The following is a 24,903-nucleotide window of genomic DNA, read 5'->3' on the forward strand; positions in this document are numbered from 1 at the left end:
TCCTTTTCCTCTTTCTTTGATGGGGGAGGGAGGTAGCAATGGTATAGCTGGGTCAAAGAGTTCACATAATTCCAAATTGCTTTCCAGAATAGCTATATCACTTCACATCCCCACCAGTGATGCACTAATGTACATGTTTTCCCTCATCCCCTCCAACTTTTGTCATTTTCTTTTGTCATTTTTGCCAGTGTAATAGATAAAGAGTAGAACCTCAAAGTTGCTTTAATTTGTATTTCTCTAATTATTAGTGATTTAGGATACATTTTCTCATGGTTATTGAAAGTTTAGATTTTTTTTTCCCTTTGAGAACTCTTCATAACTTTTGACCATTTATCTAGTGGGGAATGACTCTTAGTCTTTTATAAATTTGATTTAGTTCCTCATATGTCTTAGAAAGGACACTTGTATTGAAGAAACTTGTTGTAAAGATTTTTTCCCCTGGTTATCTATTTTTCTTCTAATTTGGACTGCATTAGATTTATTTGTGCAAAATTTTAAAAAAATTTTACATAATCATTATTATATTGGCTCTGCCTACCCATGAGCAATGAATATTTTTCCAGTTGTTTATATCTGACTTTATTTTTGTCAAAAGTGTTTTATAATTCTGGTCATATAGTTGCTTTGTTTGTCTTGGGAGATAAACTCCCACGTATTTTATACTGGCCACAGTTATCAAAAATATTATGCTAATATATTGTTTGCTTCTGAATCTTCTATCAGATTCATCTTTTCCACCAATCAACTTTCCCATTGTTTTTTAAACTATTATGAAAAATGTTGATCACTACTTTGTAGTAGATTTTGAGATCTAGTCCCCTTTCTCCTTACTTTTTTCCCCCATTATTTGTTTCTTCAGATTAAGTTGTCTGTGTGTGTGTGTGTGTGTGTGTGTGTGTTTGTGTGTTTTGGTTCATTCTAGTTCTATAAAGTAACCTTTTGATAGGTTGATGTAACACTGAATACCTTAGGTAATAGTATAATTTTTGTACTGGTATGGACCATCCATAAACAATTAATATTTTTCTACTTTTTAAAAATTTGTCTTTTATTCTGTAGAAACTTTTCTGTACGTGTATTCCTTTAATTTCTATATATGTCTTGGTAGGGCTACTCTTGAATACACATTCTATTTATATACCCTAGGTAGAATAAAACATTTTGTAGTTATCTTGAATGGAATTCCTTTCTATTCTTTCTGCTGGACTTTGTTGCCAACATAGAAAAAAGAGGTGGATTTATTGTATATCCTGTTACTAGCTGTGTGACCCTGGGCAAATCACTTCACCTTGTTTGCCTCAGTTTCCTCATCCATTTGAGAAGAAAATGGCAAAACACTCCAGTATCTTTGCCCAGAAAACCCCCAAAGGGTTGGACATGACTGAAAAATGACTGAACAACAATTTCAGTTATTGTTTCAACTAATTTTTAGTTAATCTTTAGGCTTCTCTAATTAGATCTTTATTTATTTGAATTGCTTTAACTACCAAATAGAGGGGCTTATATAAGAATTAATAGTGGGCAGCTAGGTGGCACAGTGGATAAAGTACCGGCCCTGGATTCAGGAGGACTTGAGTTCAAATCTGGCCTCAGACCCTTGACACTAACTGTGTGATCCTGGGCCAGTCATTTAACCCTCATTGCCCCACAAAAAACCACCACCACCACCACCACCACCACCACCAACAACAACAACAACAAAACCCAACAACAACAACAACAAATCAATAGGGAATCCACTGGCATCTGAGGAGGAGTATTACATGGTCAGATCTGCACTTTGAAAAAAATTGCTTTATGTGGAAGTTATTTTGAATAGTTGGGAGACTTGAGGCAGGGAGACCAGTTAGGCCATTGAAATAGCATAGGTGAAAAGTAACAAGGCCCTGAGCTATGGTGGTGATTGTCTGCATGCCTGTTACAGAGATTGAAATGATGAGACTTGGAAATTCCATGGATATGAGGGGTGGGTGAAAAATCAAGGATGACACCCAGGTTACTAGAGGGATGGTAGTAACTTCAGCAGAAAGAAGAACTTCAGAAAGGCAAGATTTTGGGACAAGATAATGTAAGGCAATATATAATGTAGATTGCAGCCCATATGTTCATCCTGTGAGATTGTCCCACTCAGAACACACAGGGGGCTCTTATCAGTTGCTACTACAAGATTCCAATAAGTGAACTCTGAAGGTCATGTGCTACAACCATGAGGCAACCTGAAGAGAGGAGGGAATTAATGTTCAGGGACTTTGCTGTGGCATCTGCAGAGTTGTTGCTGTGGATGCTGAAGTTGAGATTAGGTTATAACTACTTTGTGTGTGGTGGGGAAGGATCAGCAAAGAAAGGGAAAGGTTGGGAGCCTGCCTAGCAGGAAAGGAAAGGAGACAAAGGAGAAGGTGTGGATGCAGGGCATGTAGATAGAAATTAAATAAAGAGTATATGTGGGGAACAGCTAGGTGGCGCAGTGGATAGAGTACCAGCCCTGGAGTCAGGAGGACCCTGAGTTCAAATCCAGCCTCAGACATTTGACACTTACTGGCTGTGTGACCCTGGGCAAGTCACTTAACCCCAATTGCCTCAATTGTGGTTGTATCAGAGACAAGTGGCATAACTGATTACGGTGAAGGGTATGCTGGTAAAAGTTTAACAACCAGCTGAGGGGGAGGGAGGACCTCTACTCACAACACAATTTTAAGTTTATTTTCTTTTTTTAAAAAAAATTTATTTTTTAAATATATGACATAAAACAAGCATTTCATTAACAGTATACATATATATATATATACATATATATATTTTTTGGTGGGGCAATGAGGGTTAAGTGACTTGCCCAGGGTCACACAGCTGGTAAGTGTCAAGGGTCTGAGGCCGGATTTGAACTCAGGTACTCCTGAATCCAGGGCCGGTGCTTTATCCACTGCGCCACCTAGCCGCCCAACAGTATATTTTTTAAAAACAGATGATGTACATGAAACTGCAAAATTATTAACATTTGCTCCACTTTCTTAAATCTACAGTCAGTAAAACAATACATCAAGTCATAATCTGTAGTGTTTTCTGTGTTCCAAGATGCAAATGATCGCACTAAAAATTTAACCATTGGTTCTCAAACTGGCTCCAGCATACCCCAAGATGGGATCCATCTTCCCACCTTTAGGTTATAATCAAACTGTCACCCAGGCACGAGGGTGGACAGCACTCTAGGAGAGTAGATACTTGGCCTAACATAATTGAATAAGGTTAGGGGTCTCGGAGTACATTATAAAGGAGGGGGGAGGAAATCTCTCTTATATGCTTGTTATGTTTTGGAGGGGGAGAGCCCTAGTTCTAGTTAACCCCTAGTTTACCACCACTCTAGGTATACCACCTTGATATTATCCATCACTCATCATCTTCTCTCACCTCACTTAACTTAGTTCCCCAATTTTTTTATTGATGTGAGAACAATATCTTTCCACTGATAGTTAATACGTCTCACCTGGACTGTTGTAATAGTTTCCTAATTCAAGAGTTTTAAACCTAGGGCCCATTGATGGGGGGGGGGGGCGCGGGGGTGGTGGTATCTAGTAAACTAGGTGGGAAAATTACATTTTTTTCACTAACTTTTAAGTGAAATTTAGTATTTCTTTCAATGGCATTCTGAAGAGTCTACCACAGGCTTCACTAGATCACCAAATGGTCCTTGACAAAGCCCTGTCCTAAATGGTCTTCTATACTCAGCCATACCCAGCTACCAAACGTGTAATTCTGACCATGTTATTTCCCTATTCAATAAACTCCAATGGTTCCTATTGACTCTTTTTGTTGCTGTTGTTGAGTTGTTTCAATTGTGACTGACTCTTTGTGACCCTGTTTGGGGTTTTCTTGGAAAAGGTAATGGTTTGCCATTTCGTTTTCTTGGAAAAGGTAATGGTTTGCCATTTCCTTTTCTAGCTCCTTTTACAGATGAAGAAACTGAGGCAAATGAGGTTAAGTGACTTGCCCAGGGTCACACAGCTAGTAAGTGTCTGAGGCTGGATTTGCATTCAGGAGTCTTCTTGACTCCAGGCCCAGTATTCTATCCACTGTACCACCTAGTGGCTACTGGCAAACCTTAAAGTGCTTTATAAATGTTAGTATTTTTTTTCACTAGCTCTATGATCCTATGTTTGCTTTTATCTTGAAATATTCCTTGCTTTATTTCAAGGACTAGCAAGTAAAGAATCATCCCTTGAACCTTTTTACCTTCTGGAAGAAGGAAACTAACCAAACTTTGTGCCTCCATAGGAATTAGTTGGCAGACATACAAATATTAGGACAAATATAGGATATTAGGACATCGTTTCCCCTTAACTTCCCCTGTTCTTGATGGTTTCTCATGGTTTCTCTCTTCTGGTGAGCTACTGTGGCACATTGCCAGTTGGCCATGCCCATCAGGCTTCCTGAATGAGGCTTTATTTTTAGCAGTCTTCTTGCCTTTTGTGGGGAAATGGTGAAGTTGTTCAACTGCCTTTGGCAATTAACAGCTTCCTGCTGAAGACCCAGTGGAACAGCTGCAAACAGAAACTGAAGAGAATAGTTGGATGAGGGAAGATGCTCACCCAACTCTGCCAAAGGCCTGCTGTTCTTCCCCCTCCAGCTCCCCCTCCCTGGTTGACTTCCTAAACTGTGGAGAGTTTTCAAGGATAATTTAATTATCAGTCACTTTACACCTCTTCTATCAGCTTCCCGACAGATCTTAAAAGTCTCCTGCCAGGCTGGGAGAGAGGTGTTATGTGGAAGAAGAAAGCTACTGACAATAGGTAGGCAGAGTAATAACTGGAATAGACATGTGAAGGGGTAGGTTTAAAAGCCTGGTTTGTTGAGAACAGAGAACTTGAAAAATTGACTCAAGTTAGCCAGTGACCATCATGGTACAGTGGAAATAATGGCAATAATGATGATGATGATGATTGATGATGAACTAACATTTTTATATCTCACATATTATGTGCCAAGCTCTGTGCTAAGTGCTTTGCAATTATTATTTCATTTGATCCTTACAACAATTCTGAGAGGTAGTTGTCATTATTATTCTCATTTAACAGATGAGGAAACTGAGACAAATAGAGATCAAGTGATTTAATTGTCATGGGTCACAGGCTAGTAAGTGTCTAAGGCTGGATTTGGACTTTGGTCTTCCTGATCTCAGGCCCGGCACTTTATCTCCTGTGCCACACAGCTGCCTACCAAAGGAAAAACCTTGGGTCTTGAATAACAAGACCTGGATTCAAATAATTTATATGCCAGTTGTGAGCCTTGTGATCTTAAAAATTATTTAGCTTCTTGCAGCCTCAGTTAACTAACACATCTATAAAACAGGGACAAGAATACTTAAACTATTAAGCACAGAAAGATTGAGAAGTAGGAGCTGTGTCATGGAAAGAGCCTGGAATTTTGAGTCAAGAGGACTGGATTTTGAGCCCTAATGCTGCCAATTTATTATTTGGGTGATTTGGGATCAAGTCACTTCCTTTTTCTCCTGAAAAACAGCAGCAGCAACAACAACAACAACAACAACAACAACAACAACAACGACGACGAGAAATTTGGCCCAATTATAATTTTAAAAGATTGAGGTTGTATGCCTCTCCCTCCTATCAGAATGGATAGAATTGAGATGTAGAATGAGACACATTTTTCAGGCATGAAATATGTTTTGCTTGAATGTACTTATTGTTACAAGGGAGGGCACATGTGAGCACACGTGCATGCACGTGTGTGTGTGTAGGGGGTTGTGAAAGATCACATAAATGATAAAAACATTTAAAATATTTTTTTAAAATTCAGAGAGATACAAACAGGCCACTCTTATTACTACCATGAAAAATTTAATATACACTTTAAGATATGTTCATAACAGAAGTTGTTTCATATGTAAGGTATTATACCTTCAAGAGGAACATGCCTTGAGCAGTTTCAATTTGTAAAATGTGTATGATGTTGTTTCTGTCATAAATGACTATTTCCATGCCTGAAAGGAGTAGGAAAAAAATCTTGATTTAATAAACCTGCTAAAATATGTGTGTAAAGATAGCAATGGCTTTCAGGGTGTGTTTAGGACAGAAAATTAATTATGGAGTAAATATGAAGACAAATCACCTTGTGAAAGATTTGGGGCAATTTGTATATAAGAAATTTGGTTCGAATAGAACTTTTCCATATTAAAATTTTAGAAATGTGAATTCTAAGAACTTCCTTAAAAGATACAGAATGGACCACATTGAGAACTTAGAGCTTCAGGGCTCATCTCTTTATCTTATTTATATACAATTACTTTAAGACTCAAGAGAGTAAAACAAAACAAAACAAAAAAGATGTTTGGAGAGCTAGGTATGATTAAGTAAGGGCTCTGTTTCATAAGGGAAATGGTGAGTTTTTAACCTTTTAAAGAACAGATGGGGGCAGCTAGGTGGTGCAGTGGATAGAGCACCGGCCCAGGAGTCAGGAGGACCTGAGTTCAAATCTGGCTTCAGACACTTAACACTTACTAGCTGTGTGACCCTGGGCAAGTCACTTAACCCCAATTGCCTCACCAAAAGAAAAAAAACAAAAAACACAAAAACCCCAAACAAAAACAGATGAGTGAGTTCCAAGAGATTCTGATTTAAATTATTAATAGATAAAGGAGAGTGAATAAATATAAGAGATTAAAAGCACCTGAATATGAGGAAAGGGCAGCTAGAGCATTCAACTACCTGATTCCTTATTAGTTGGAAAAGGGCTCAACTTCAGAGGCAACTGGGTGCATAATGGATAGAGCGCTGAGCCTGGAGTCAAGACCTGAATTCAAATTTGGCCTCATATACCCTGGGTAAGCCACTTTACCTCTGTCTGCCTCAGTTTCTTCACACCTTCAATGGAGATAATAATAGCACCTATCTTGCAGGGTGGTTGTGAGGATCAAATGAGATATTTGTAAGGTTCCTGGCAAATAGTAGTCACTTAATAAGTATTTATTTCCTTCTTCCCTCCTCTCCCCCTTCCTTCCAACCTCAGTTCCAGATATCACTCCCCAGTGTCTCATAGAGCTTAAAAGGTGAGTCCTTTCTAAAATGTTGATTTCTCCCGTGCACCCCCTTCTACTTTGAGAGGGAAAAGCAGAAAGGGAAAGTCAGGTTTTGCCGCTGCTATATAGGAAAGGATGCTGAGATTTAATTCTATGATATAGAATCCTGATGAGTGAGGAGTTGACTAGATTAGATTGCCTTAAATTGATACTGAACTCAAACTATTTTGCTGTGATTTTTGCTCTACTTTGAATGAATAGCACGTTATACTAGAAGGGAGAAGCTTTCTAAATCTAGTTGGTTTGGTTCAAAGATAGCCAGCCCCATCAGCTTTGCAATTCTCAGGCTTAAAGGGAACTTCTATTCACACACTTTCTTGACATCTTTTAAAGGATTATGATAAGTTGAAAGAACTTGTAAATGTTTCATTAGCTAGAAAATAGAAGAGGATTTGACCAGTGATAGAGCTGTGTAGGCAAGCAGACAAGAATTTAGCTGAGAAGTGTGGCTTTTTTTGATGCAGATGCTCTTGAATCCCTGACATGAAAGCCTGCTATCCAGAGTTGTGAGTTACTCTGCACAGATGAGTCTACCTTCCTTATATATGTCCTTATGAGGTTCCTGTTTGCGCTCACTCTTCACCCTTGATACTGAGGGCATTGGTTGGAGAGTATAACCCACATGTATTTGTGAACTGTGGTTGTATTTTATAATTAATCCACTTTAATATGTGAATATCTGTGATTTCTTTTCTTTTGCCTTATTACTAAGTAAATGGTTATGTTTAAGATCTAAAAGTGCCATCATTGTGAATGGCTGTATTGTGTAAATAGAAATACACCAATAGGAGTTCCAGAGCTAAAATATTGTGAAGTATATTACTGAATAACAGTATGAACCTGTGACCCTGAGAGAATATGAATATAGATGCAGAATAGTGGTGAGCCAGCTCATCAGAAGGCAAGTAGATGCCCATATGCCTTTGTGAGAGGTAGGACATGCTACAGCGGGTGAAGACACCCTATATGCCTGTATAACAGACATCATCCTTTTTTGTTCTTGGTATATTGACATATTTGTGTTAAATTCATAATTAAATTCAGCAGGGAGCTAGAAGGCCTTTCTGACCTTGTCAGAGTATGGCCTATGACAGAGGACCCTGTCCTTAAGAATCAGGAAAGTCAGATTAGAAAATAGAATTAAGCCTGAAGAAACTAGTTATCTTGGGTTATTGCCCTGTATGCCCAAGAGCAATACACCTTGGATGAAACTCCTTTTGGAAAAGAAATACTAATTCCAGCAAAAGTGTGAATAAAAAATTCTCTTCTTCTGGGAGAAAAACCATTGAGCTTTTTCCCCTCCTCGTCCAGTGACTGTCACTGGATTTATTAGTGCTTTGGCTTTTGAAAAAAGCCCCCCCAAGGGCAGCTAGGTGGCACGGTGGATAGAGCACCGGCCCTGGATTCAGAAGGACCCGAGTTCAAATCCGACCTTGGACACTTGACACTTGCTAGCTGTGTGACCCTGGGCAAGTCACTTAACCCTCAATGCCCACCAAAAAAAAAGTATATAAAAAAGCCCCCCCTCAAAAGGTACAGACCTTTAAGCTAAAAATATAGTAGAGCCTGGTCCTCCAACGAGCAAAAAGAATCATCTTTAGTTGAGAATTCCAAATGAAATTGGAGGAAGAAGGGAATTACATAACTTCCAGTCCAGTAGAAGCTTACCTGGCAGGGATTAGCAAAGCGATATCAAGCAGTGGCTATGAAGGAATAAGGATAGGGGGGCAGCTCAGTTCTTGGCAGAACCTGTGTGCCCTTAGAGATCAGCAGGGACAGGCCTTGTGGGAGCAGTGCACTGATCACAACAGATATCAGTACTGCAGTTTAGAGGCATTAGTTATTGCAACATCCATGAACCCCTAGCCACATGTCTTTACTGAACACATCCTTCTTTGTGGGAGAGCTTTGGTGTGTATTCCTTGTGTGTTTTCTTCCACATGCATTCCTACATTTGTCCATTCTTTCTCTTGATGAGTCACATGTGTATATGTAGTTATAGACATATGTCTATAGTAGTGGGAAAGTATATCCCAGGTTTACATGGGGTTGGGACAATGAAATTTTGCTCCTTTTCTTACTTTGCTATTTCATTCAAAGCCTTTGATTTCTGGAGGGTGGAAGGTTGGGGTATAGAATGGGAAGATTGGACTAGATGAATTCTAAGATCTGTATCCTCCTAATTAGCCATACATTTCTCCACTGTGGTTTCTGCATGAGGTTTCCTCACCCCTTTTTAAATTCCTTCATGCTAGGCCCTCATGGCAAACTCTTTTTTGTAGTAGGCAGCTAGGTGGTGCAGTGTCTAGAGCACCAGACCTGCAGTCAGGAAGATCTGAGTTCAAATCTGGCCTCAAACACTTAGTAGCTTTATGACCCATGGCATATCATTTTAACCTCTCTTTGCCTATTTGAGTTGGAGAAGGAAATGGCAAGCCATTCCAGTATCTCTGCCAAGAAAACCCCCTTGACAAAGTTCATAGGGTAACAGAGTTAGAAATGACCAAATAACAACAATCTCACTTTAGCTTCCCTTCTTCTCCCCAACCCTCTACCTGCTATGGCTTTCTTCCTAGACAAGTGGTAGATTCCCGGGGTTTGTAGGATTTAATAGTGAGTCTTTACCCAGTTTCTAGAGGTTCATTTTTATTTCTGAACTCTATTTTGCCAGTCTCCATATTCAGTATCCTATGCCTCAGATGAAACTATCACCTTGGTCATTTCCCTAGGGGCAATTGTCAGTTTGAACCTTAGAAACTTCAAATGCGGTGAGTGTAGAAATCATCAGTATTCTTAAGTCCTAATGGCATGTAATTTTTACCCTGGCAGATGGCTATCCAGTGGGTAACAAGCTTCATGTAGAAAAATATAGCATGGAGATACCATTTGGGGTAGGTACTATTTGAAGAAGGTACTTGGCAATCTTGGTTATCCTTTTTTTTACAACTGATTTATTAAGTTTCTCTAAAGAGTTATTTTAAATTCAACATACTGTAGTAGAGAGTGCTGGATTTGGCCAGAGAATCCACTCTTAAATTTCTGCTGCTTGCTAACTTTGTAACCTCAGGCAAGTTACTTCCACTCTGGGTCTTGTGTAATTTAAGATTCTAAATGTGGATTCTAATGTGTTCCCCCAGTTTGGGGGAAACTGACTAAAAATCACTGATAAAACGAGTTTAGGTTTTTAAGGGTTTATTGGAAAATAGAAAGAAAAAGATTGAGAACAGAATTCTAACAGTCTGGCATTCCTATCTTTCCTCAAATCTCCTGTGAAGTCCTCTGCCGCCACCACCATCAAGTCCGGAAGCCAAAAAGGGCCCGCGCTCTCTGCGCAGGCTCCCTTTCCTCCTTCCTGTCTCCTCCCAGACCATAGGAGGCTCCTCCAGTTGATTGGCTGGTAGACTTGATAGACAGCACCCATGAGCAAGCGTCATTTCCTGACGCCAAGGAAAAGCCACAATGCCTCTGAGGCATTTTCCTCATGGTGGAGCTCTCCACAGCAAGTCTCCAGTAGGTGGCGTCATTCCAATCATTACAGTCCCCCCTGTTGTTCCTCAAGAAACAAAATGTTTCCTTGACGGAACAGTAAAAAGAATATAATAACTATTGCTAACTAATAATATGTGAACAATAATATAGAAAAGGAAGAGAGAAAAGTTTTGTCCAGAGGGGCGATTTTTTTTTTTTTTTTGTCCTCATGAACCGACGCTTTGACATTAGTCTTGCAAAGGGAGGGCCTCTGCAGAGGGTACATGTTACAGATGATGTATATTATAACAGAAAGGAGATAGTAAAAACTAACAAAGCAAAACAGTTCATATAAAGTCTCTGAGTTCTCTTGTCTTCTTGAAGTGGTAAGATGTCATCAGGAGGAAACTGGACTCTGGTCTGGAAAGCTGGATTCTCTTCTTTAACTGTATAAATAATAAACGAATGTAAATAGCTGATTACATTAGACATTATCACATAATCTTCTTTTAGCTAGTAAACCACATCATCTTATACATGAATTCTCTAGTATAACAGTAGCAGATACTTCATTTACCTTATCTGAGAAATTGGAGAAGCGAATGAGTTCTCATCCATTTCTAAATCTATGATCCTTGGAAGTACCATCACATTTCTATTGTATAATACTTGAATGTGAAATAAGAGCTATAGACTAATGAGCACAATCAACTGGGTAAATGAAATACATGATGGTCTATAGAGAACTTTTTTTAAAATTCTTTTTTTTTTCAGATAAAGGAACTAACAAACAAAAAAATATGCTTCAATCTGTATTCAGACACCATCAGTTCTCTCTCTGTAGATGGACTGCATTTTTCATGGGATCTTCAAAGTTGTCTTGGATCATTGAATTGCTGAAAATAAGCAAGTCATTCACAGCAGATCATCTTACAGCATTGCTGTTGTTTTGTATACAGTACATTTCATGTCGCATCAGCTCATGTAGGTTTTTCTGGGTTTTTCTGATGGCATCCTATCATCATATTTTTATAGTAAACTACATTTGTATAGTACTTTGTATAGTAGAGATTTCCTTACAATAAACCCATGAGGTTGATTCTTGCAGCAACAGTAATAGATAGGGGCAGCTAGGTGGCACAGTGGATAGAGTACTGGCCCTGGAGTCAGGAGTACCTGAGTTCAAATCTGGCCTCAGACACTTGACACTTACTAGCTGTGTGACCCTGGGCAAGTCACTTAACCCCAATTGCCTCACCAAAAAGGAAAAACAACAACAAAAAACCCCCCCCAAACAATAATAGATAACATTTATATAGTACTTTATACCTGACAAAGAATTTTCTTCACAATAGCCCAACAAAGTAGCATACGTTTTATCATCATCATCAATCAATTCTCATCATCCTCATCGATACATCCTCATTGTCATCAGTCAGTCCCCATTTTCATCCTATCATCATCAATCCATCAGTCATCCTCATCATCATTTTACATTACTCTTGTCTCTGCTTCAAAATTTTTTTCAGTTACTATTGTTAACTCTTTCCCTCCATCCTATTCCCTTCCGCATGATATTGACTCTATTTTCTATCTTCTTTCAGCCTATCCTTCCTCAAAAGTGATTTACTTCTGACTGCCCCCTCCCCCCAATCTGTCCTCCCTTCTTTCACCCCTCCCTCCTGATCCCCTTCCCCGCCTACTTTCCTGCAGGGTTAGATAGATTACTCCACCCAATTGACTGTGTATGTTATTCCCTCCTTGAGCAAACTCTGGTAAGATTAAGGTCTTTGAGCCAATTCTGATGAGTATAAGACTAATTCACTTCCCTACTCCCCCATCTCTCCCCCCACTCCATAAGCCCTTTCCTATTTCTTTCATGTGGGATTTTACCCCATTCTACCTCTCCCCTTCCCCTGCCCCCAGTGCAATCCTCTCATCCCTCAATTTTACCCTAAAGATATCAGTTAGGTGACATAGTGGACAAAGCACCCACCCTGGACCCAGGAGGACCTGAGCCCAAATCTGACCTCAGACACAAGACAGTCACCCAACTGCTTGACCCAGGCATGCCACCCAACTCGGGACCACCCCACAGAAAAATGATAAACAAAAAATAAATGCTTTATAGATATCCCTTCATAATCAATTCCCACCTGTGCCCTCTGTCTAAATTTATTCCTTTCAGCTGCCCTCATACTGAGAAATTTCTTATGAGTTAGACATATCATCTTCCCATGTAGAAATGTAAACAGTTTAACATTTTAACATCCTTCTAGATTTCTTTTTCCTATTTATGTTTTTATGCTTCTGTAGGGTCTTGTATTTGAAAGTCAAATTTTCTATTCAGTTCGGGTCTTTTCATCAAGAATACCTGAAAGTCCTCTTTTTCATTGAAGTCCCATTTTTTCCCCATGAAAGATTAATATGGGAAAGTATGGGGGATAAAACTGAGGCCCAATCCGAGACCCCCAAAATGAAAGTAGAGCATACTGTTTTTCCCCTGAAGTCTGTGGTTGAGTACCAACTTCCTGACATATGCCTCTTTACTGAAATATGCTTTCCAGTCTGTCAAGTAGCTTACCACAAACTGTACCTGTGAAAACCTGCATGTATTTCACACCTAAGGGGTATATAACTGCAGCTTGGACACTTGCTGGGGGCCCAAAGAACCAGAGGCTACTCTGTTTTGGGCCAGCGTGTCAATAAACTGCTCTTCCTTATTCCTGAGTGCCATTTGGGTTTCTCCGTCAAAATTCCCCACAACAAGATTATACTCATTTTTGCTGGGTAGGTGATTCTTGGTTGTAATCCCAGTTCCTTTTTACTCTGGAATATCATATTCTATGCCCTCTGGTCCTTCTATTTTACCCTCTGCTTCTGGAATATCAGGGCAGTTTTCCCTGATAATTTCCTGGAAGATTATGTCTAAGCTCTTTCCTTGATCGTGGTTTTCAGGTAGTCCAATAATTTTCATATTATCTCTCCTGGGTCTGTTTTCCAGGTCAGCTGTTTTTCCAAGGAGATATTTTACATTGCCTTCTATTTTTTTTATTCATTTGGATTTGTTTTATTTTGTCTTGATTTCTCATAAAGTCATTAGCTTCTGTTTGCTCAATCCTAATTTTTAAGCAATGACTTTCTTCAGAGAGCTTTTGTACCTCCTTTGCCATTTGGCCAATTTGGCTTTTCAAGCTGTTGACTTTTTTTTTTTCATGACTCTCCTACAATCACTCTCATTTCTCTTTCCATGTTTTCCTCCACCTCTCTTACTTTATCTTCAAAGTCCTTTTTGAGCACCTCTGTGGCCTGAGACCAATTCATATTTTTCTTGGAAGCTTTGGATATAGGAGCCCTGATGTTGCTATCCTCTTCTGAGGGTGCATCTCCATCTTCCTTGTCACTAAAGAAACTGTCTGTGGTCCTCATCTTTCTCTGTCTGCTCATCTTTCCTGTCTTTTACTTGACTTTTAACTTCTTCTTAAAGTGGGGCACTGTTTCCAGGCTGCACTGTCCCAAGCTTCAGGGAGTCTAAGGTGGTACAATTTAAGGAGGGGCAGGTTCTTCACTTGCCTGGCCTGTTCTCTGGTCCATAGATACCCAGGCCAATTTACTAATTAGCCAGGCAGCAAAATTTTGTGTGCTGTGGTTGTTAGCTCCGACAAGCCTGAGCCCCTCCCCCACCTGGGCCACTGCCACTCAAGCCTACTTCCTGGTTCCCAGCAGGGTTGAAACACCCAAGTTCTACCCAAGGCCAGCAGAGACCCCTGTAATCTCCCCCCCAGCCAACCACTCAACCTTCTCACCAGACTGTGAGCTTAGTTCCAGATGACACTGGTGATGCAATTGATTCAGAGGCTCTGGGTGTCTTTCTCTGGCAAGGCCACCCTGGAACTGGATCTGTGTCAGCATGACCATGGGGTTGGGTTCCACTCCTGCCCCGGCATAGCAGCCCCCTCCTGCTGACCTTCTAAGCCATCTTTGGCTGGAAAATGATCTCATCCTCTTCTTTTGTGGGTTCTGCTACTCCAGGAATTGTCCTATGGCATTATTTGGAGGGTTTTTTGGAGTGATCGTGTTGTGAGTTCTGAGAGCTTACTCTACAGAGAACTTTTAATAAAAATCTGCCTTTTTCCCTTGGTGCTTGTTTAGATCATATTCATAGGACTCTTTATTGAGATGAGAAACCATACAAATGTTTCAGTCATTGGAGGCAGCTAGATCGAATGCTGGGCCTAGAGTTAGGAAGACATGAATTCAAATCCAAATGCAGACAGAGTTGGCCAAGATGGTGGAGGAAAGGCAGTGACTTGCCTGAGTTCTTCCCAAGACCCCTCCAAATACCTTCAAATAATGCCATAAAAGAATTCCTGGAGCAGCAGAACCCACAAAAAGATGGGGTGAAATCATTTTCCATCCAAAAACAACTTAGAAGTTCAGCAGGAAAGGTCTCTTGTACCAGGGTGAGAGTGGAGCTCAGCTTAGCTCGGGTCGTGCTCGTGCAGACCCAACCTCAGTCCCGGCAGACCTGGAGCAGGCCTCAGGACCCTCTGAATCAGCAGGGGCAGCAACTGCTTCTGGAATTCAGTGCATAGATGGTAAGGGGGTTGAACAATTGGCCAGAAGGAGATTACAGGGATCTCTTTGCCAGCACTGAGGCAAGACTCTGTGGTTTTGCCCATACTGGGATCCAGTTCACAGTCTTGGGTGGCAGTCCCAGGCAAGGGACTGCTTGCAGTCACAGTGGAATGGGATTATGTTCATAGCTCCAGGGCAGAAAAGCAGTTCTGTGAAATAGAGGAAAAAATGGAAAGAGAAATGAAAGTGATGCAAGAAAGTCTTGGAGGAAAAACTCAGCAGCTTGGTAAAGGAGACACAAAAAAATGCTGAAGAAAATAACACCTTAAAAAACAGACTAGGCCAAAGGCTAAAAGAGATACAAAAAGCCAATGAGGAAAAGAATGCCTTGAAAAGCCAAATTATCCAAATGGAAAAGGAGGTACAAAAGCTCTCTGAACAAATCCAACTGCATCCATTTAGCTGTGTGACCTTGGGCAAGTCATTTAACATCAGTTTTCCTCACTTTTCCCAACTGTAAAATGGGGATAATAACCTTCCAGAGTTGTTGTGAGGGTCAAGGGAGACAATATTTATAAAGCACCTCACTGTGCCTGGCACATAGTAGGCACTATATAAATGCAAGATATCATTATTATTGTTAGTTGCTGTTGTTTTAGTAAAAAAAAATTGGGGAAGGAGTTAACCATCCATTATTTTTTCCACTCTTTTGTAATTTGCTTATTAAGGAAAAAAATTTTTTTTTACCCCTCCTCCCCCTCATCCCAAGGCTTTTTAAATGAGTCCTTCCAGCATGGATGTCTTCATAGAGACAGTGGAGAATGAAAGAATGAAGGCCTAGTCACAACCCTTTTGCTGCTCCCCACAAAGATGGAAATTGGTCTCCCTTGTAGACCAAGTGGGCTAAATCTCAGATCATATCTATCTAAAATCATACCACAAGTGGGGCACCCTAGTTCTATGCTACATGCATAAAGCTTTCTCATTTCCTCATCCCTTTAGTTTGCTGTTGATTTTTTTTTTGCCTTTGCTCAAAGCAGTTTGTTCACACAGTTACCTGCTTCCGAAATTCCATTTAACTAGTCATATTCTATCTGTTAAAATACACTTTTTCTTCTTTTCTGTGTGGTAACCTTCAGGACTTGGATCTACCTTCAGATCTTCTCTTCTGTTTAATTAATATGACTTTTATAACTTGTTTCTTATTTGTCTTACAGCGTTTCCTGCCTTCTTCCTCTTTATCCATCTTTTTTTTTTTTCAGTCAGAGTATTAAATGTTACTATACACTTACAGGTCTTGTCAAGTTCTTTGTAGAATCTATTTAATCCTCTATTCCAAGCATTGGCACTGGGTCACAAAGACAATTCCAGCTCATCTTTTTGCTGTATACATAATAAGTCTCAGCAAGGTAGAATGACAGTGTTCCGTGAGATGATGATTGTGGTTACCTTTTAGGCATGTGATGAAGCCAACTACTTTACTCACCCCTCGAGGGAGGGGAACAGTGAGCCAGTCTTCCACTGAGCAGCAGCTTCATCTGTTTCATATCCACTGGCATGTGAAGTCCTCCAAACCTGGCCCAGCCTTACGTCTTCTGGTTTATTATATATTACTCCTTTTTCCATACTACAATCCAGTCAAACTAGCCTTTTTGTCTCTTTGTCGCCCCGCCCCCAATATTTCCATTAATTTATTCAAATGCTACCTTTAAAAAGAAAATAAATAATTTTTTAAAAAGAAGAAAGAAACCAGGGATTCTAAGAAACAGAGGTGAGGACAGAGTACATTTGAGTCATGGGAGATAGCCTATGCATAGGGCACAGAGATGGGAATGTTGTTCCTAATCTTGATACTTACATTCTATTGGGAGTAGATAACACATGCATAAGTATATATGAAATAAATATGAGATTGGGAGGGCATGAGCAGTTGGGTAGAAGGCCTTTAGAAGTATGCCACAGGGGGAGCTAGGTGGCACAGTGGATAGAGCACTGACCCTGGAATCAGGAGGATCTGAGTTCAAATGTGGCCTCAAACACTTGACATTTACTAGCTGTGTGATCCTGGGCAAGTCACTTAACCCTAATTACCCTGCCAAAAAAAAAAAAAGATGCCAGAGAGGTCTATGACACAAAAACTTAAAAAATCTCTAATGTAGGAGGAAATGTTTAAACAGATTATTGAAGAAAATGGGGGAATTCTATGAATGGAAGGGAGGAAGAAGTGCATTCTGGGTGAGTGGGGGGTGGAGGATAGCTAGATCAAAGTAGGGCCATCTTGTAATTTTCTTTGCCCATGTCAATCCTATGTGAGCTCTTTGAGGGGTAAAATAGTTTTTGGTTTTGTCTCCTCATAATCCAAAACAGTGCTGGTACATAGCAGGCATTTAAATCTACACTGAATGTTGCATTACCTGTCAGACAACCTTCTGGTGAAGCAAAATTCAACTCAATTGTGCATTTGGCACTAGAGTGGTAAATTGTGCACCAAAACTCATTTGAAGTGGCCTGATGTTCTACCCTTGGCACTGTTCTATTTGTGCAGCAGGCAAAGAGGAGAACTACATATATCACCTTATGAGATGCTTTTGGCCATCCCCCTATCCAAGCAAAACCTTTTTTCCCAGTATATACATCTTTGTTGGGGGGACTCCTATAGGAGAATATCTGATTTGATTCATTGTTGTTGTGCAAGTGGTAGGACTATCTCTTGATTAGCTTTAAGTTGCTTTGAGCCAAAAGTCTGGGGCCATAATCACATGAGGACATTTGAAGATATTACCCCTAATGGGGGGAGGGGGCCCAGGATCTAATCTGAGTCCTCCTCCCACTCTTCTCTCCCCCTCATACCCACAAATTACAAGGTGGTGAGAAAGACAATGTGTGGCAGTCTGAGGATCCAGTAGTGACCACTGTTCTAGCATTTCTGGAGAAGCAGTGTAGACTCTGTATCCTCTCCCTGGTGCTCAGGACCATCACCTTATACTGACTTAAAGAAGAGGAGGGAGGTCATTAGTGCAATGTAAATCCGCCACCACCACCACCACCACCACTACTGCCTCCACCACCACCAACATTTCTGTTTCCTTTATCTCTAATCACAGAGTTATCTATTTGTATTTTAGCCAGCTAACTGGGAGAAAATAATGGAATTTGGCAGCTACTCAAAGGCCCACTTGGAGATTAATCTAAACTGATTGAATTAAATGAGAGTGATTGACTTTGCTGATTAGCCTACTTAAAGTTAATTAGATTGTAACCACACCTGGCCAGCCCTTAAAAAGGTATTGTTCTAGGGGCAGCTAGGTGGTACAGTGGATAAAGCACTGGCCCTGGATTCAGGAGGACCTGAGTTCAAATCCGGCCTCAGACACTTGACACTTACTAGCTGTGTGACCCTGGGCAAGTCACTTAACCCCCATTGCCCTGCCAAAAAAAAAAAAAGTATTGTTCTCAGAAGCTAAGAACTTTGAACTCAACTAGAGACCACCTTCAAGTCCAGTGAACCAGTGGATTTGGATGACGCTAACCAATCAGCTTGAAGCAGTGTGTAAGGACTGCCTGTGCTCTGGACCTATAAAAAGCTTCCACAATCAGTTTGCTGAAGCAGTTCAGGTTGAAGCAGTCTCATGGCGGAGGACTTTAGGAAGAACCAGACCAGGCTGGAACTCTAGGCTAGATAGGCCTTTTCTTAACTTTCTGAACTCCACATGTTCTCTTTTCACTAATACCTAGTGTGCTTTAATAAATGCTTAATGCCCAAAGACTGGTGCTAAAGCATCTAATTTAAAGTGACCACACATTTAGATTTTAAACATCACAGTTGGTGACCACGAAGGGTTTAAATCTTGTCTTTTCCTAAAGTGTAGGTCTGATTATGTCACCCCTCCCAAATAACCTCCCCCAAAGATTACCTTATACTTATACTTTAAGTATCTTGTACATATCATAGGTAGGAGCTGTTATTGCTTTTATTTGTGTTTCCGTCACTTAGCACAATGTCTGACATAGTAAGTGTTAAAAAAAAAATGCTTATTGTATCTATACAGTCTCTCCCCCTCTAAACCATCTACCACTCAGCTGACGGGTCAAGGGTGGTTTTCTAATGTTGTATCACATGAACCCCTACCAGTGTACTCTCCCATGATTATCAGTTGGTATTGATTGACCAACCTCAATTAGCCTCTAGAAAGGGTTATTTACTAAGGTTGCATAATAAGAATAGTTGTTATAAAGTATCCCTCCTCACCCTTCATTCCCCTGCCAAAAGTAAGTCTTGTGATATACTCTCTTCTCAATATGTCCAAAGTCCAGAGGAAAATGGATTCAGGCATTGGGAGCACATATGACAAAAGTAGAACTCAAAAGTTTCTGATTGCTGCTTAAGCCCTTCTCTCTTCTTCCCTTTATGAGGTTGTCATAAAGTTCCATTTAAATCTGTTGTCGATTTCTATCAGCTTTCTGATGGAGTCTTCAAACTACTCTTTCTCAGTGTGTCTAGTTTGACCTCAGTTCTCAGTATAGTCACTGCTATCCCAAAGATACTGCTAGGTTAGGATGCTGATGACAACTCCAAAATCCTCACACTTTTTGATTTTAATACTTCCCACCCCCCTAAACTCCTACCCCTGTCCAGCAAAGACAAAGAAATAGAAATAGAAATGTCTAATGTGTGTAAAAATATTGATAGCAGCATTCTTATTTCCTATTTTTTGGGAACCTGCTTTTTGGTCCTTTTGATTGGAGAATGAATGGGAAAAAATATAATGTAAAAATGAAATGGAATATAATTATATGTATGCTATAATATATATATATACATATGTATATGTGCTGTAAGAAATGACATATAAAAGGAATTCAGAGACATACAGAGTATGAGGAATAAGAACCAGAGTGGGGGAAAAGCACAATTATTGGAATGAAAGTGAAAAGATCATTCAAGAGTAAGTCAAACTGAATCATGGAAAAACAGGTGAAAGTCTTTAGAGAAGATATAATAAAGCTACCACTTCCATCATGGAAAGGGATTAGGGCACTCTTACAACAGAATATTGTGTATACATTTTCAGATGTCTCTATTGATGTTTTTGCTTAAGCTTTTTTAAAAAAAATACAAAGGCAAGTTCAGAGCTGGGTCAGGGTGGTGTGGAACAACTGACACAAAGACTTGTTCAATAAAACACATTTTCAAAACTGGAAAGGAGAAATTTTGAGGGAGGAACAGGGGCAAGGAACTGATTTTCCTTTTATTCCCTAGTTCCCTGTATGCTTCTTAGAATCCTGAGAATTGAAAATAAAAGCCATTTGTCTACAGGTAGAATAAAACTGTATTCTCCTCATTTGTACTTACATACAAGTTGTCTTCCCTTATAGACTCTAACCTCCTTGAGGACAAGAACTATTTAATTTCAAATAGCTACAAATGGACAGCTTTTATTTCAAAGATGACTGGAAGAGGTCCTAAGCAAGTTCTTTATAAAACAATCAGAAATAGTTTTGTTGTTGCTGTTGTTTGTTTGTTTTTAAACAGTCTGTCCAGGTGGGGCAAAGGGCTTATTAACCTTGGCATAGGTTGTGATTTTAGAAGCCTGCTAATGTTAGACTGTCAGTCATCTCTGAAAAGGCTATGGTCTGTTTTCTCCAACATTCTCCCCATTACACATGGGTGAGGGTACCTGAGGTGACAGGTAGGACCAGGACAAGAACTCAAGTTTTCTGACTTCCTGATCAGAGGTCTTTCTGTTACTTCAGGGAGTCTTTCAGCAGTGGTGTCCCAACTGTTTATTCCTCACTATGAAGGGGGTCTGTGGGTTTACCCTCCTTTCCTTTTTCCCTGGCAACCTACTGTGATGTTTAAAATCTAATGTGGGGCAGCTAGGTGGTGCAGTGGATAGAGCACCAGCCCTGGATTCAGGAGGACCTGAGTTCAAATCTGGCCTCAGACACTTAACACTTACTAGCTGTGTGACCCTGGGCAAGTCACTTAACCCCCAATTGCCTCACTAAAAAAAAAAATCTAATGTGGGTCCTTACCTGTCCCCCCCCCCAGTTTGGGGGGAAACTAGCTAAGATTTACTGATAAATTCAGCAAGAGTTTAGGCTTTTAAGTATTTATTAAAGAGTAAAGACAACATATGTAGTCCTGTAATGCCAGAAAAGTCTATCTACTTTCCTTCCTCTCTTTTTTTCTTTTTTTTTCTGTCTGCCACCAATCTGAAGTCCCGTCCTAGATGAAAAAAGCTGAATCTAGGGAGCCAGCCTCGCCTTCCTACTTCCTGTCTCCCTCCCCAAAAGGGGAGGTCCTTCAAGCTGATTGGTTGAGGGTGGTCTGTTGATGTCGTAGTCCACAGCCTCTGAGAACAACACCCCACTCAGGGCCAGCCAGGTGTGGTCTCAATTTAATCATCCTTAAGTAGGTTCTCAGTCAGGCTCTCAGTCTCATCCAATTCAATCAATTCCAAATCAATCTTCAGGTGGAGGCCCCTGGGCATCTGCCAAATAGCATTATTTTATCCCACTACTAACATACAAAGTCATGGTATAAGGTAGCCCAGCTAGGTCTATTGGCAAGGACACACTGGGGAAAAAGTGCCCCAGCTACCTCCAGCAGCATAAGTAACAAGGAAGACTTTCTCTCTACCTCACCTTCTCCCCGCCCCCACCAACCCCCAGCAATAAATATGACCTTATTTCCACCACTGCTACCAAGGGCTTTACATGGATTGGCTACCGTTTACCCCACAATACAAACCCTGTCTGTTGCGGTATCCCAAGACCTCCATTTTTGAGACTCTTTAACATGTCAACATCCTGGGGGGAGGGGTCATACCTTAAGCTGACTGATGAGCACATGGTATATAGCAGGGATGGGTTAATTGACGATGCACTAAGCTATGGAATGCGATGAGGAAGACACTAAAGACAAATCACTCATACCACATTTCACTTTCGAGCAGTAGTCAATGCTTTTAGCATTATTTCTTGGCATGTGTGCAAAAAAGCACTTACCCCTACTCAGAAATGACTAAAACTGACTGTCCCTTCTTGATCAAAGTTATTTGGTAGAAACAAAACTCTGACTTGATTATCTTCTGTGTTGTAACCAAAGTGTTCTAGGTTCAGAGGTATAAAGGTGGAGATTTGGTGGTTCAATGAGGATTGGAATTACTGATATTTCTCTTGCCTCTATAGTGACAAGGCAAGATGTTTGAATTTAGGGTATAAAACATGGCAGCAAGTGTGGAAAATTCATCTTGGGTTTGGTTTTTTTTTCCTTCTCCTAGGTTATGAAATCATTGAAGACACTACAGAATTTGAATATGTCCTTGGACCTCTTAGTGGCAAGTAGAAGAATAATTTAATCTTCCTTTTCTTCTTTCTCTGTTCCTTACCCCTACCCCAAGCAGAAGGTTTGAGCCTTTCAATTTTGAGCCAAGAGAGGCTACCCTGGTATTTTTCATGCTCTTATACCCAGTTTCAGGGTTAGGGCAGAGGAAAACCAGTCTGGTAGAGTAGAAGATTAGATTTTAAAGCTGGGGTGGGGGGGCAGCTAGGTGGCTCAGTGGATAAAGCACCAACCCTGGATTCAGGAGGACCTGAGTTCAAATCCAGCCACAAACACTTGACACTTACTAGCTGTGTGACCCTGGGCAAGTCACTTAACCCTCATTGCCCTGCAAAAAAAAAAAAAAAAGATTTTAAAAGCTGGGTGAGTATCTGCTTCTATTACATCTATTCCCTGTATGATGTTAAGCAAGTCAGTACAGTAGAAGGCATGCTGACTGTTAGAACATAATCAGCACCTTGAGGTTTGAGATGTGCTCATTCTTTGTATTGCCAGTGCCTGACACATAGTAGGTGCTTAATAATGCTTAGCTCTGGAGTGAGAGGACTTTGGTTCTAATCCTACTTCAGATGCTCACCACCTGTGTGACCATGGGCAGGTCACAACCTCCTGGGCCTCAGTTTCCTCACTGGTAAAATTAGGAGGTTAGACTAGATGGCTTGAGGTCCCTTCCAGTTCTAAATCTATAATCTTATGGAGGGAGAAATGTGTAAATATTGAAAAGAAAGAATTAACAAAATTTGGTGACTGGATATTAAGAATAAAGAAGATAGGGGCAGCTAAGTGGCACAGTGGATAAAGCACTGGCCTTTGATTCAGGAGGACCTGAGTTCAAATCTGGCCTCAGACACTTGAGACTTAATAGCTGTGTGACCCTGGGCAAGTCACTTAACTCTCATTGCCCTGCCAAAAAAAAAATTAAATAATAAAAAAAAGAAAAGCAGGATTTCAAGCTGGAAGGTTCTAAGGAATGATTTAATCCAATTTTGATGTCCTGACTATTCCTTCCTTTAGACTGTTGAATTTGCCACAGAAATGTTTTCCTATATGTAGCAATATATTAGTCATATTTAGGGGTAAGTGTGTGTGTGTATTTTTAGTAAAATGAATCATCTTCTGTTCACAAGAGTTTTTTGCTGTTACATACCTATCTCTCCCTTTGAAATAGTCTTGAACATATTTTCAAGTTAAAAGATTGATGATGCTAACTTTTTGATGCCAGATTTATTTATTTGTTTGTTTGTTTGTTTATCTATTTGTTTCTTTATTTGTTTGTTTTGGGCAGGCAATGAGGGTTGAGTGACTTGCCCAGGGTCACACAGCTGGTAAGGATCAAGTGTCTGAGGCCAGATTTGAACTCGGGTCCTCCTGAATCCAGGGCCGGTGCTCTATCCATTGTGCCACCTAGCTGCTCCCTGATGCCAGATTTAAAGCCCAAAGATCTTGGGTTCTAATTCTAGTTCTGCCTCTTATTACTTGTATGACCTTAGCTTCCCTGGATCTCATCTCCTCATCTACAAAATCAGAGGGCTTGATGAGATGATTAAAGTCCCTCCAGCCCTAACTTTACAATTGTATGCTCCTTGCTTCCCTTCTTTTCTCAGATATCACTTTTCAGTTGGCTCTTAACTTTATTAAAATGTACAGAAGTGCTTATTTAATAGAGCTTGACTTCATCTGAGGGCTATGGAGTGATATAACTTGGAATTGCCATAAGCTAAAATGTTCTTTAAAACCTTGCATGGTCATTTGAATAGCACAGAAATATTGGAAAGATCAGTCTGGATATTGCTATATAGAATCCTGGACCCAAACCAATAATCTCTGCCTGTCTGAAGGAAAAATTTTAAGAAATGAAATTATGCAATATGGCATGAGATATATGATATCCCATGATATCTGAAGATCAGTTTTCTGTCACAATTATAGCACAAACCTTTTCTCTCTCTCTCTCTCTCTGTCTCTCTCTCTCTCTCTCTCTGGTAGATGCTACCTCAGTTCTACAATCTGTAATTTTTTTCTAATAGTGTTGCTTCATGTTTAGGGAATTTTAATAATTAACACTTAGAACCACAAATACATTAGATACTAGTAGCATAAGATTATAAGCAGTTAGGTGGTGCCGTGGATAGAGCAGCAGGCCTGGAGTCAGGAAGATTCATCTTCCTAAATTAAAATCTGGTCTCAGACTAGTTGTGTGACCCTGGACAGGTTGGTCACTTAATTTTTTTTGGCCTCATTTTCCTCATTTGTAAAATGATCTGGAGAAGGAAATGGAAACGCACTCTAGTATCTTTGCTAAGAAAACCCCAATGGGATCACAAAGAATCAGACATAGCTGAAAAACAAAACCGCCACCTCCCTCTCCCCTCACCCCACCACCACCCGTAGTGGGACCATAGTAGAACACAGAGCAAGTTGG

The 24,903-nt window shown here is 40.2% G+C and overlaps 1 protein-coding gene across 1 annotated transcript in view; it reads left to right on the top strand.

The window, feature by feature from the left end:
• LOC122755017 (elongin-A-like) overlaps positions 1 to 24,903 on the top strand; it is a 91,019-nt gene that overhangs the window by 18,384 nt on the left and 47,732 nt on the right. The window contains 1 exon segment of the mRNA XM_044003423.1: positions 22,420 to 22,476. Coding sequence (XP_043859358.1) covers positions 22,420 to 22,476 — 57 coding nt within the window.

Source organism: Dromiciops gliroides, chromosome 4 (assembly GCF_019393635.1).
Source record: "Dromiciops gliroides isolate mDroGli1 chromosome 4, mDroGli1.pri, whole genome shotgun sequence".
NCBI lineage: Eukaryota > Metazoa > Chordata > Mammalia > Microbiotheria > Microbiotheriidae > Dromiciops > Dromiciops gliroides.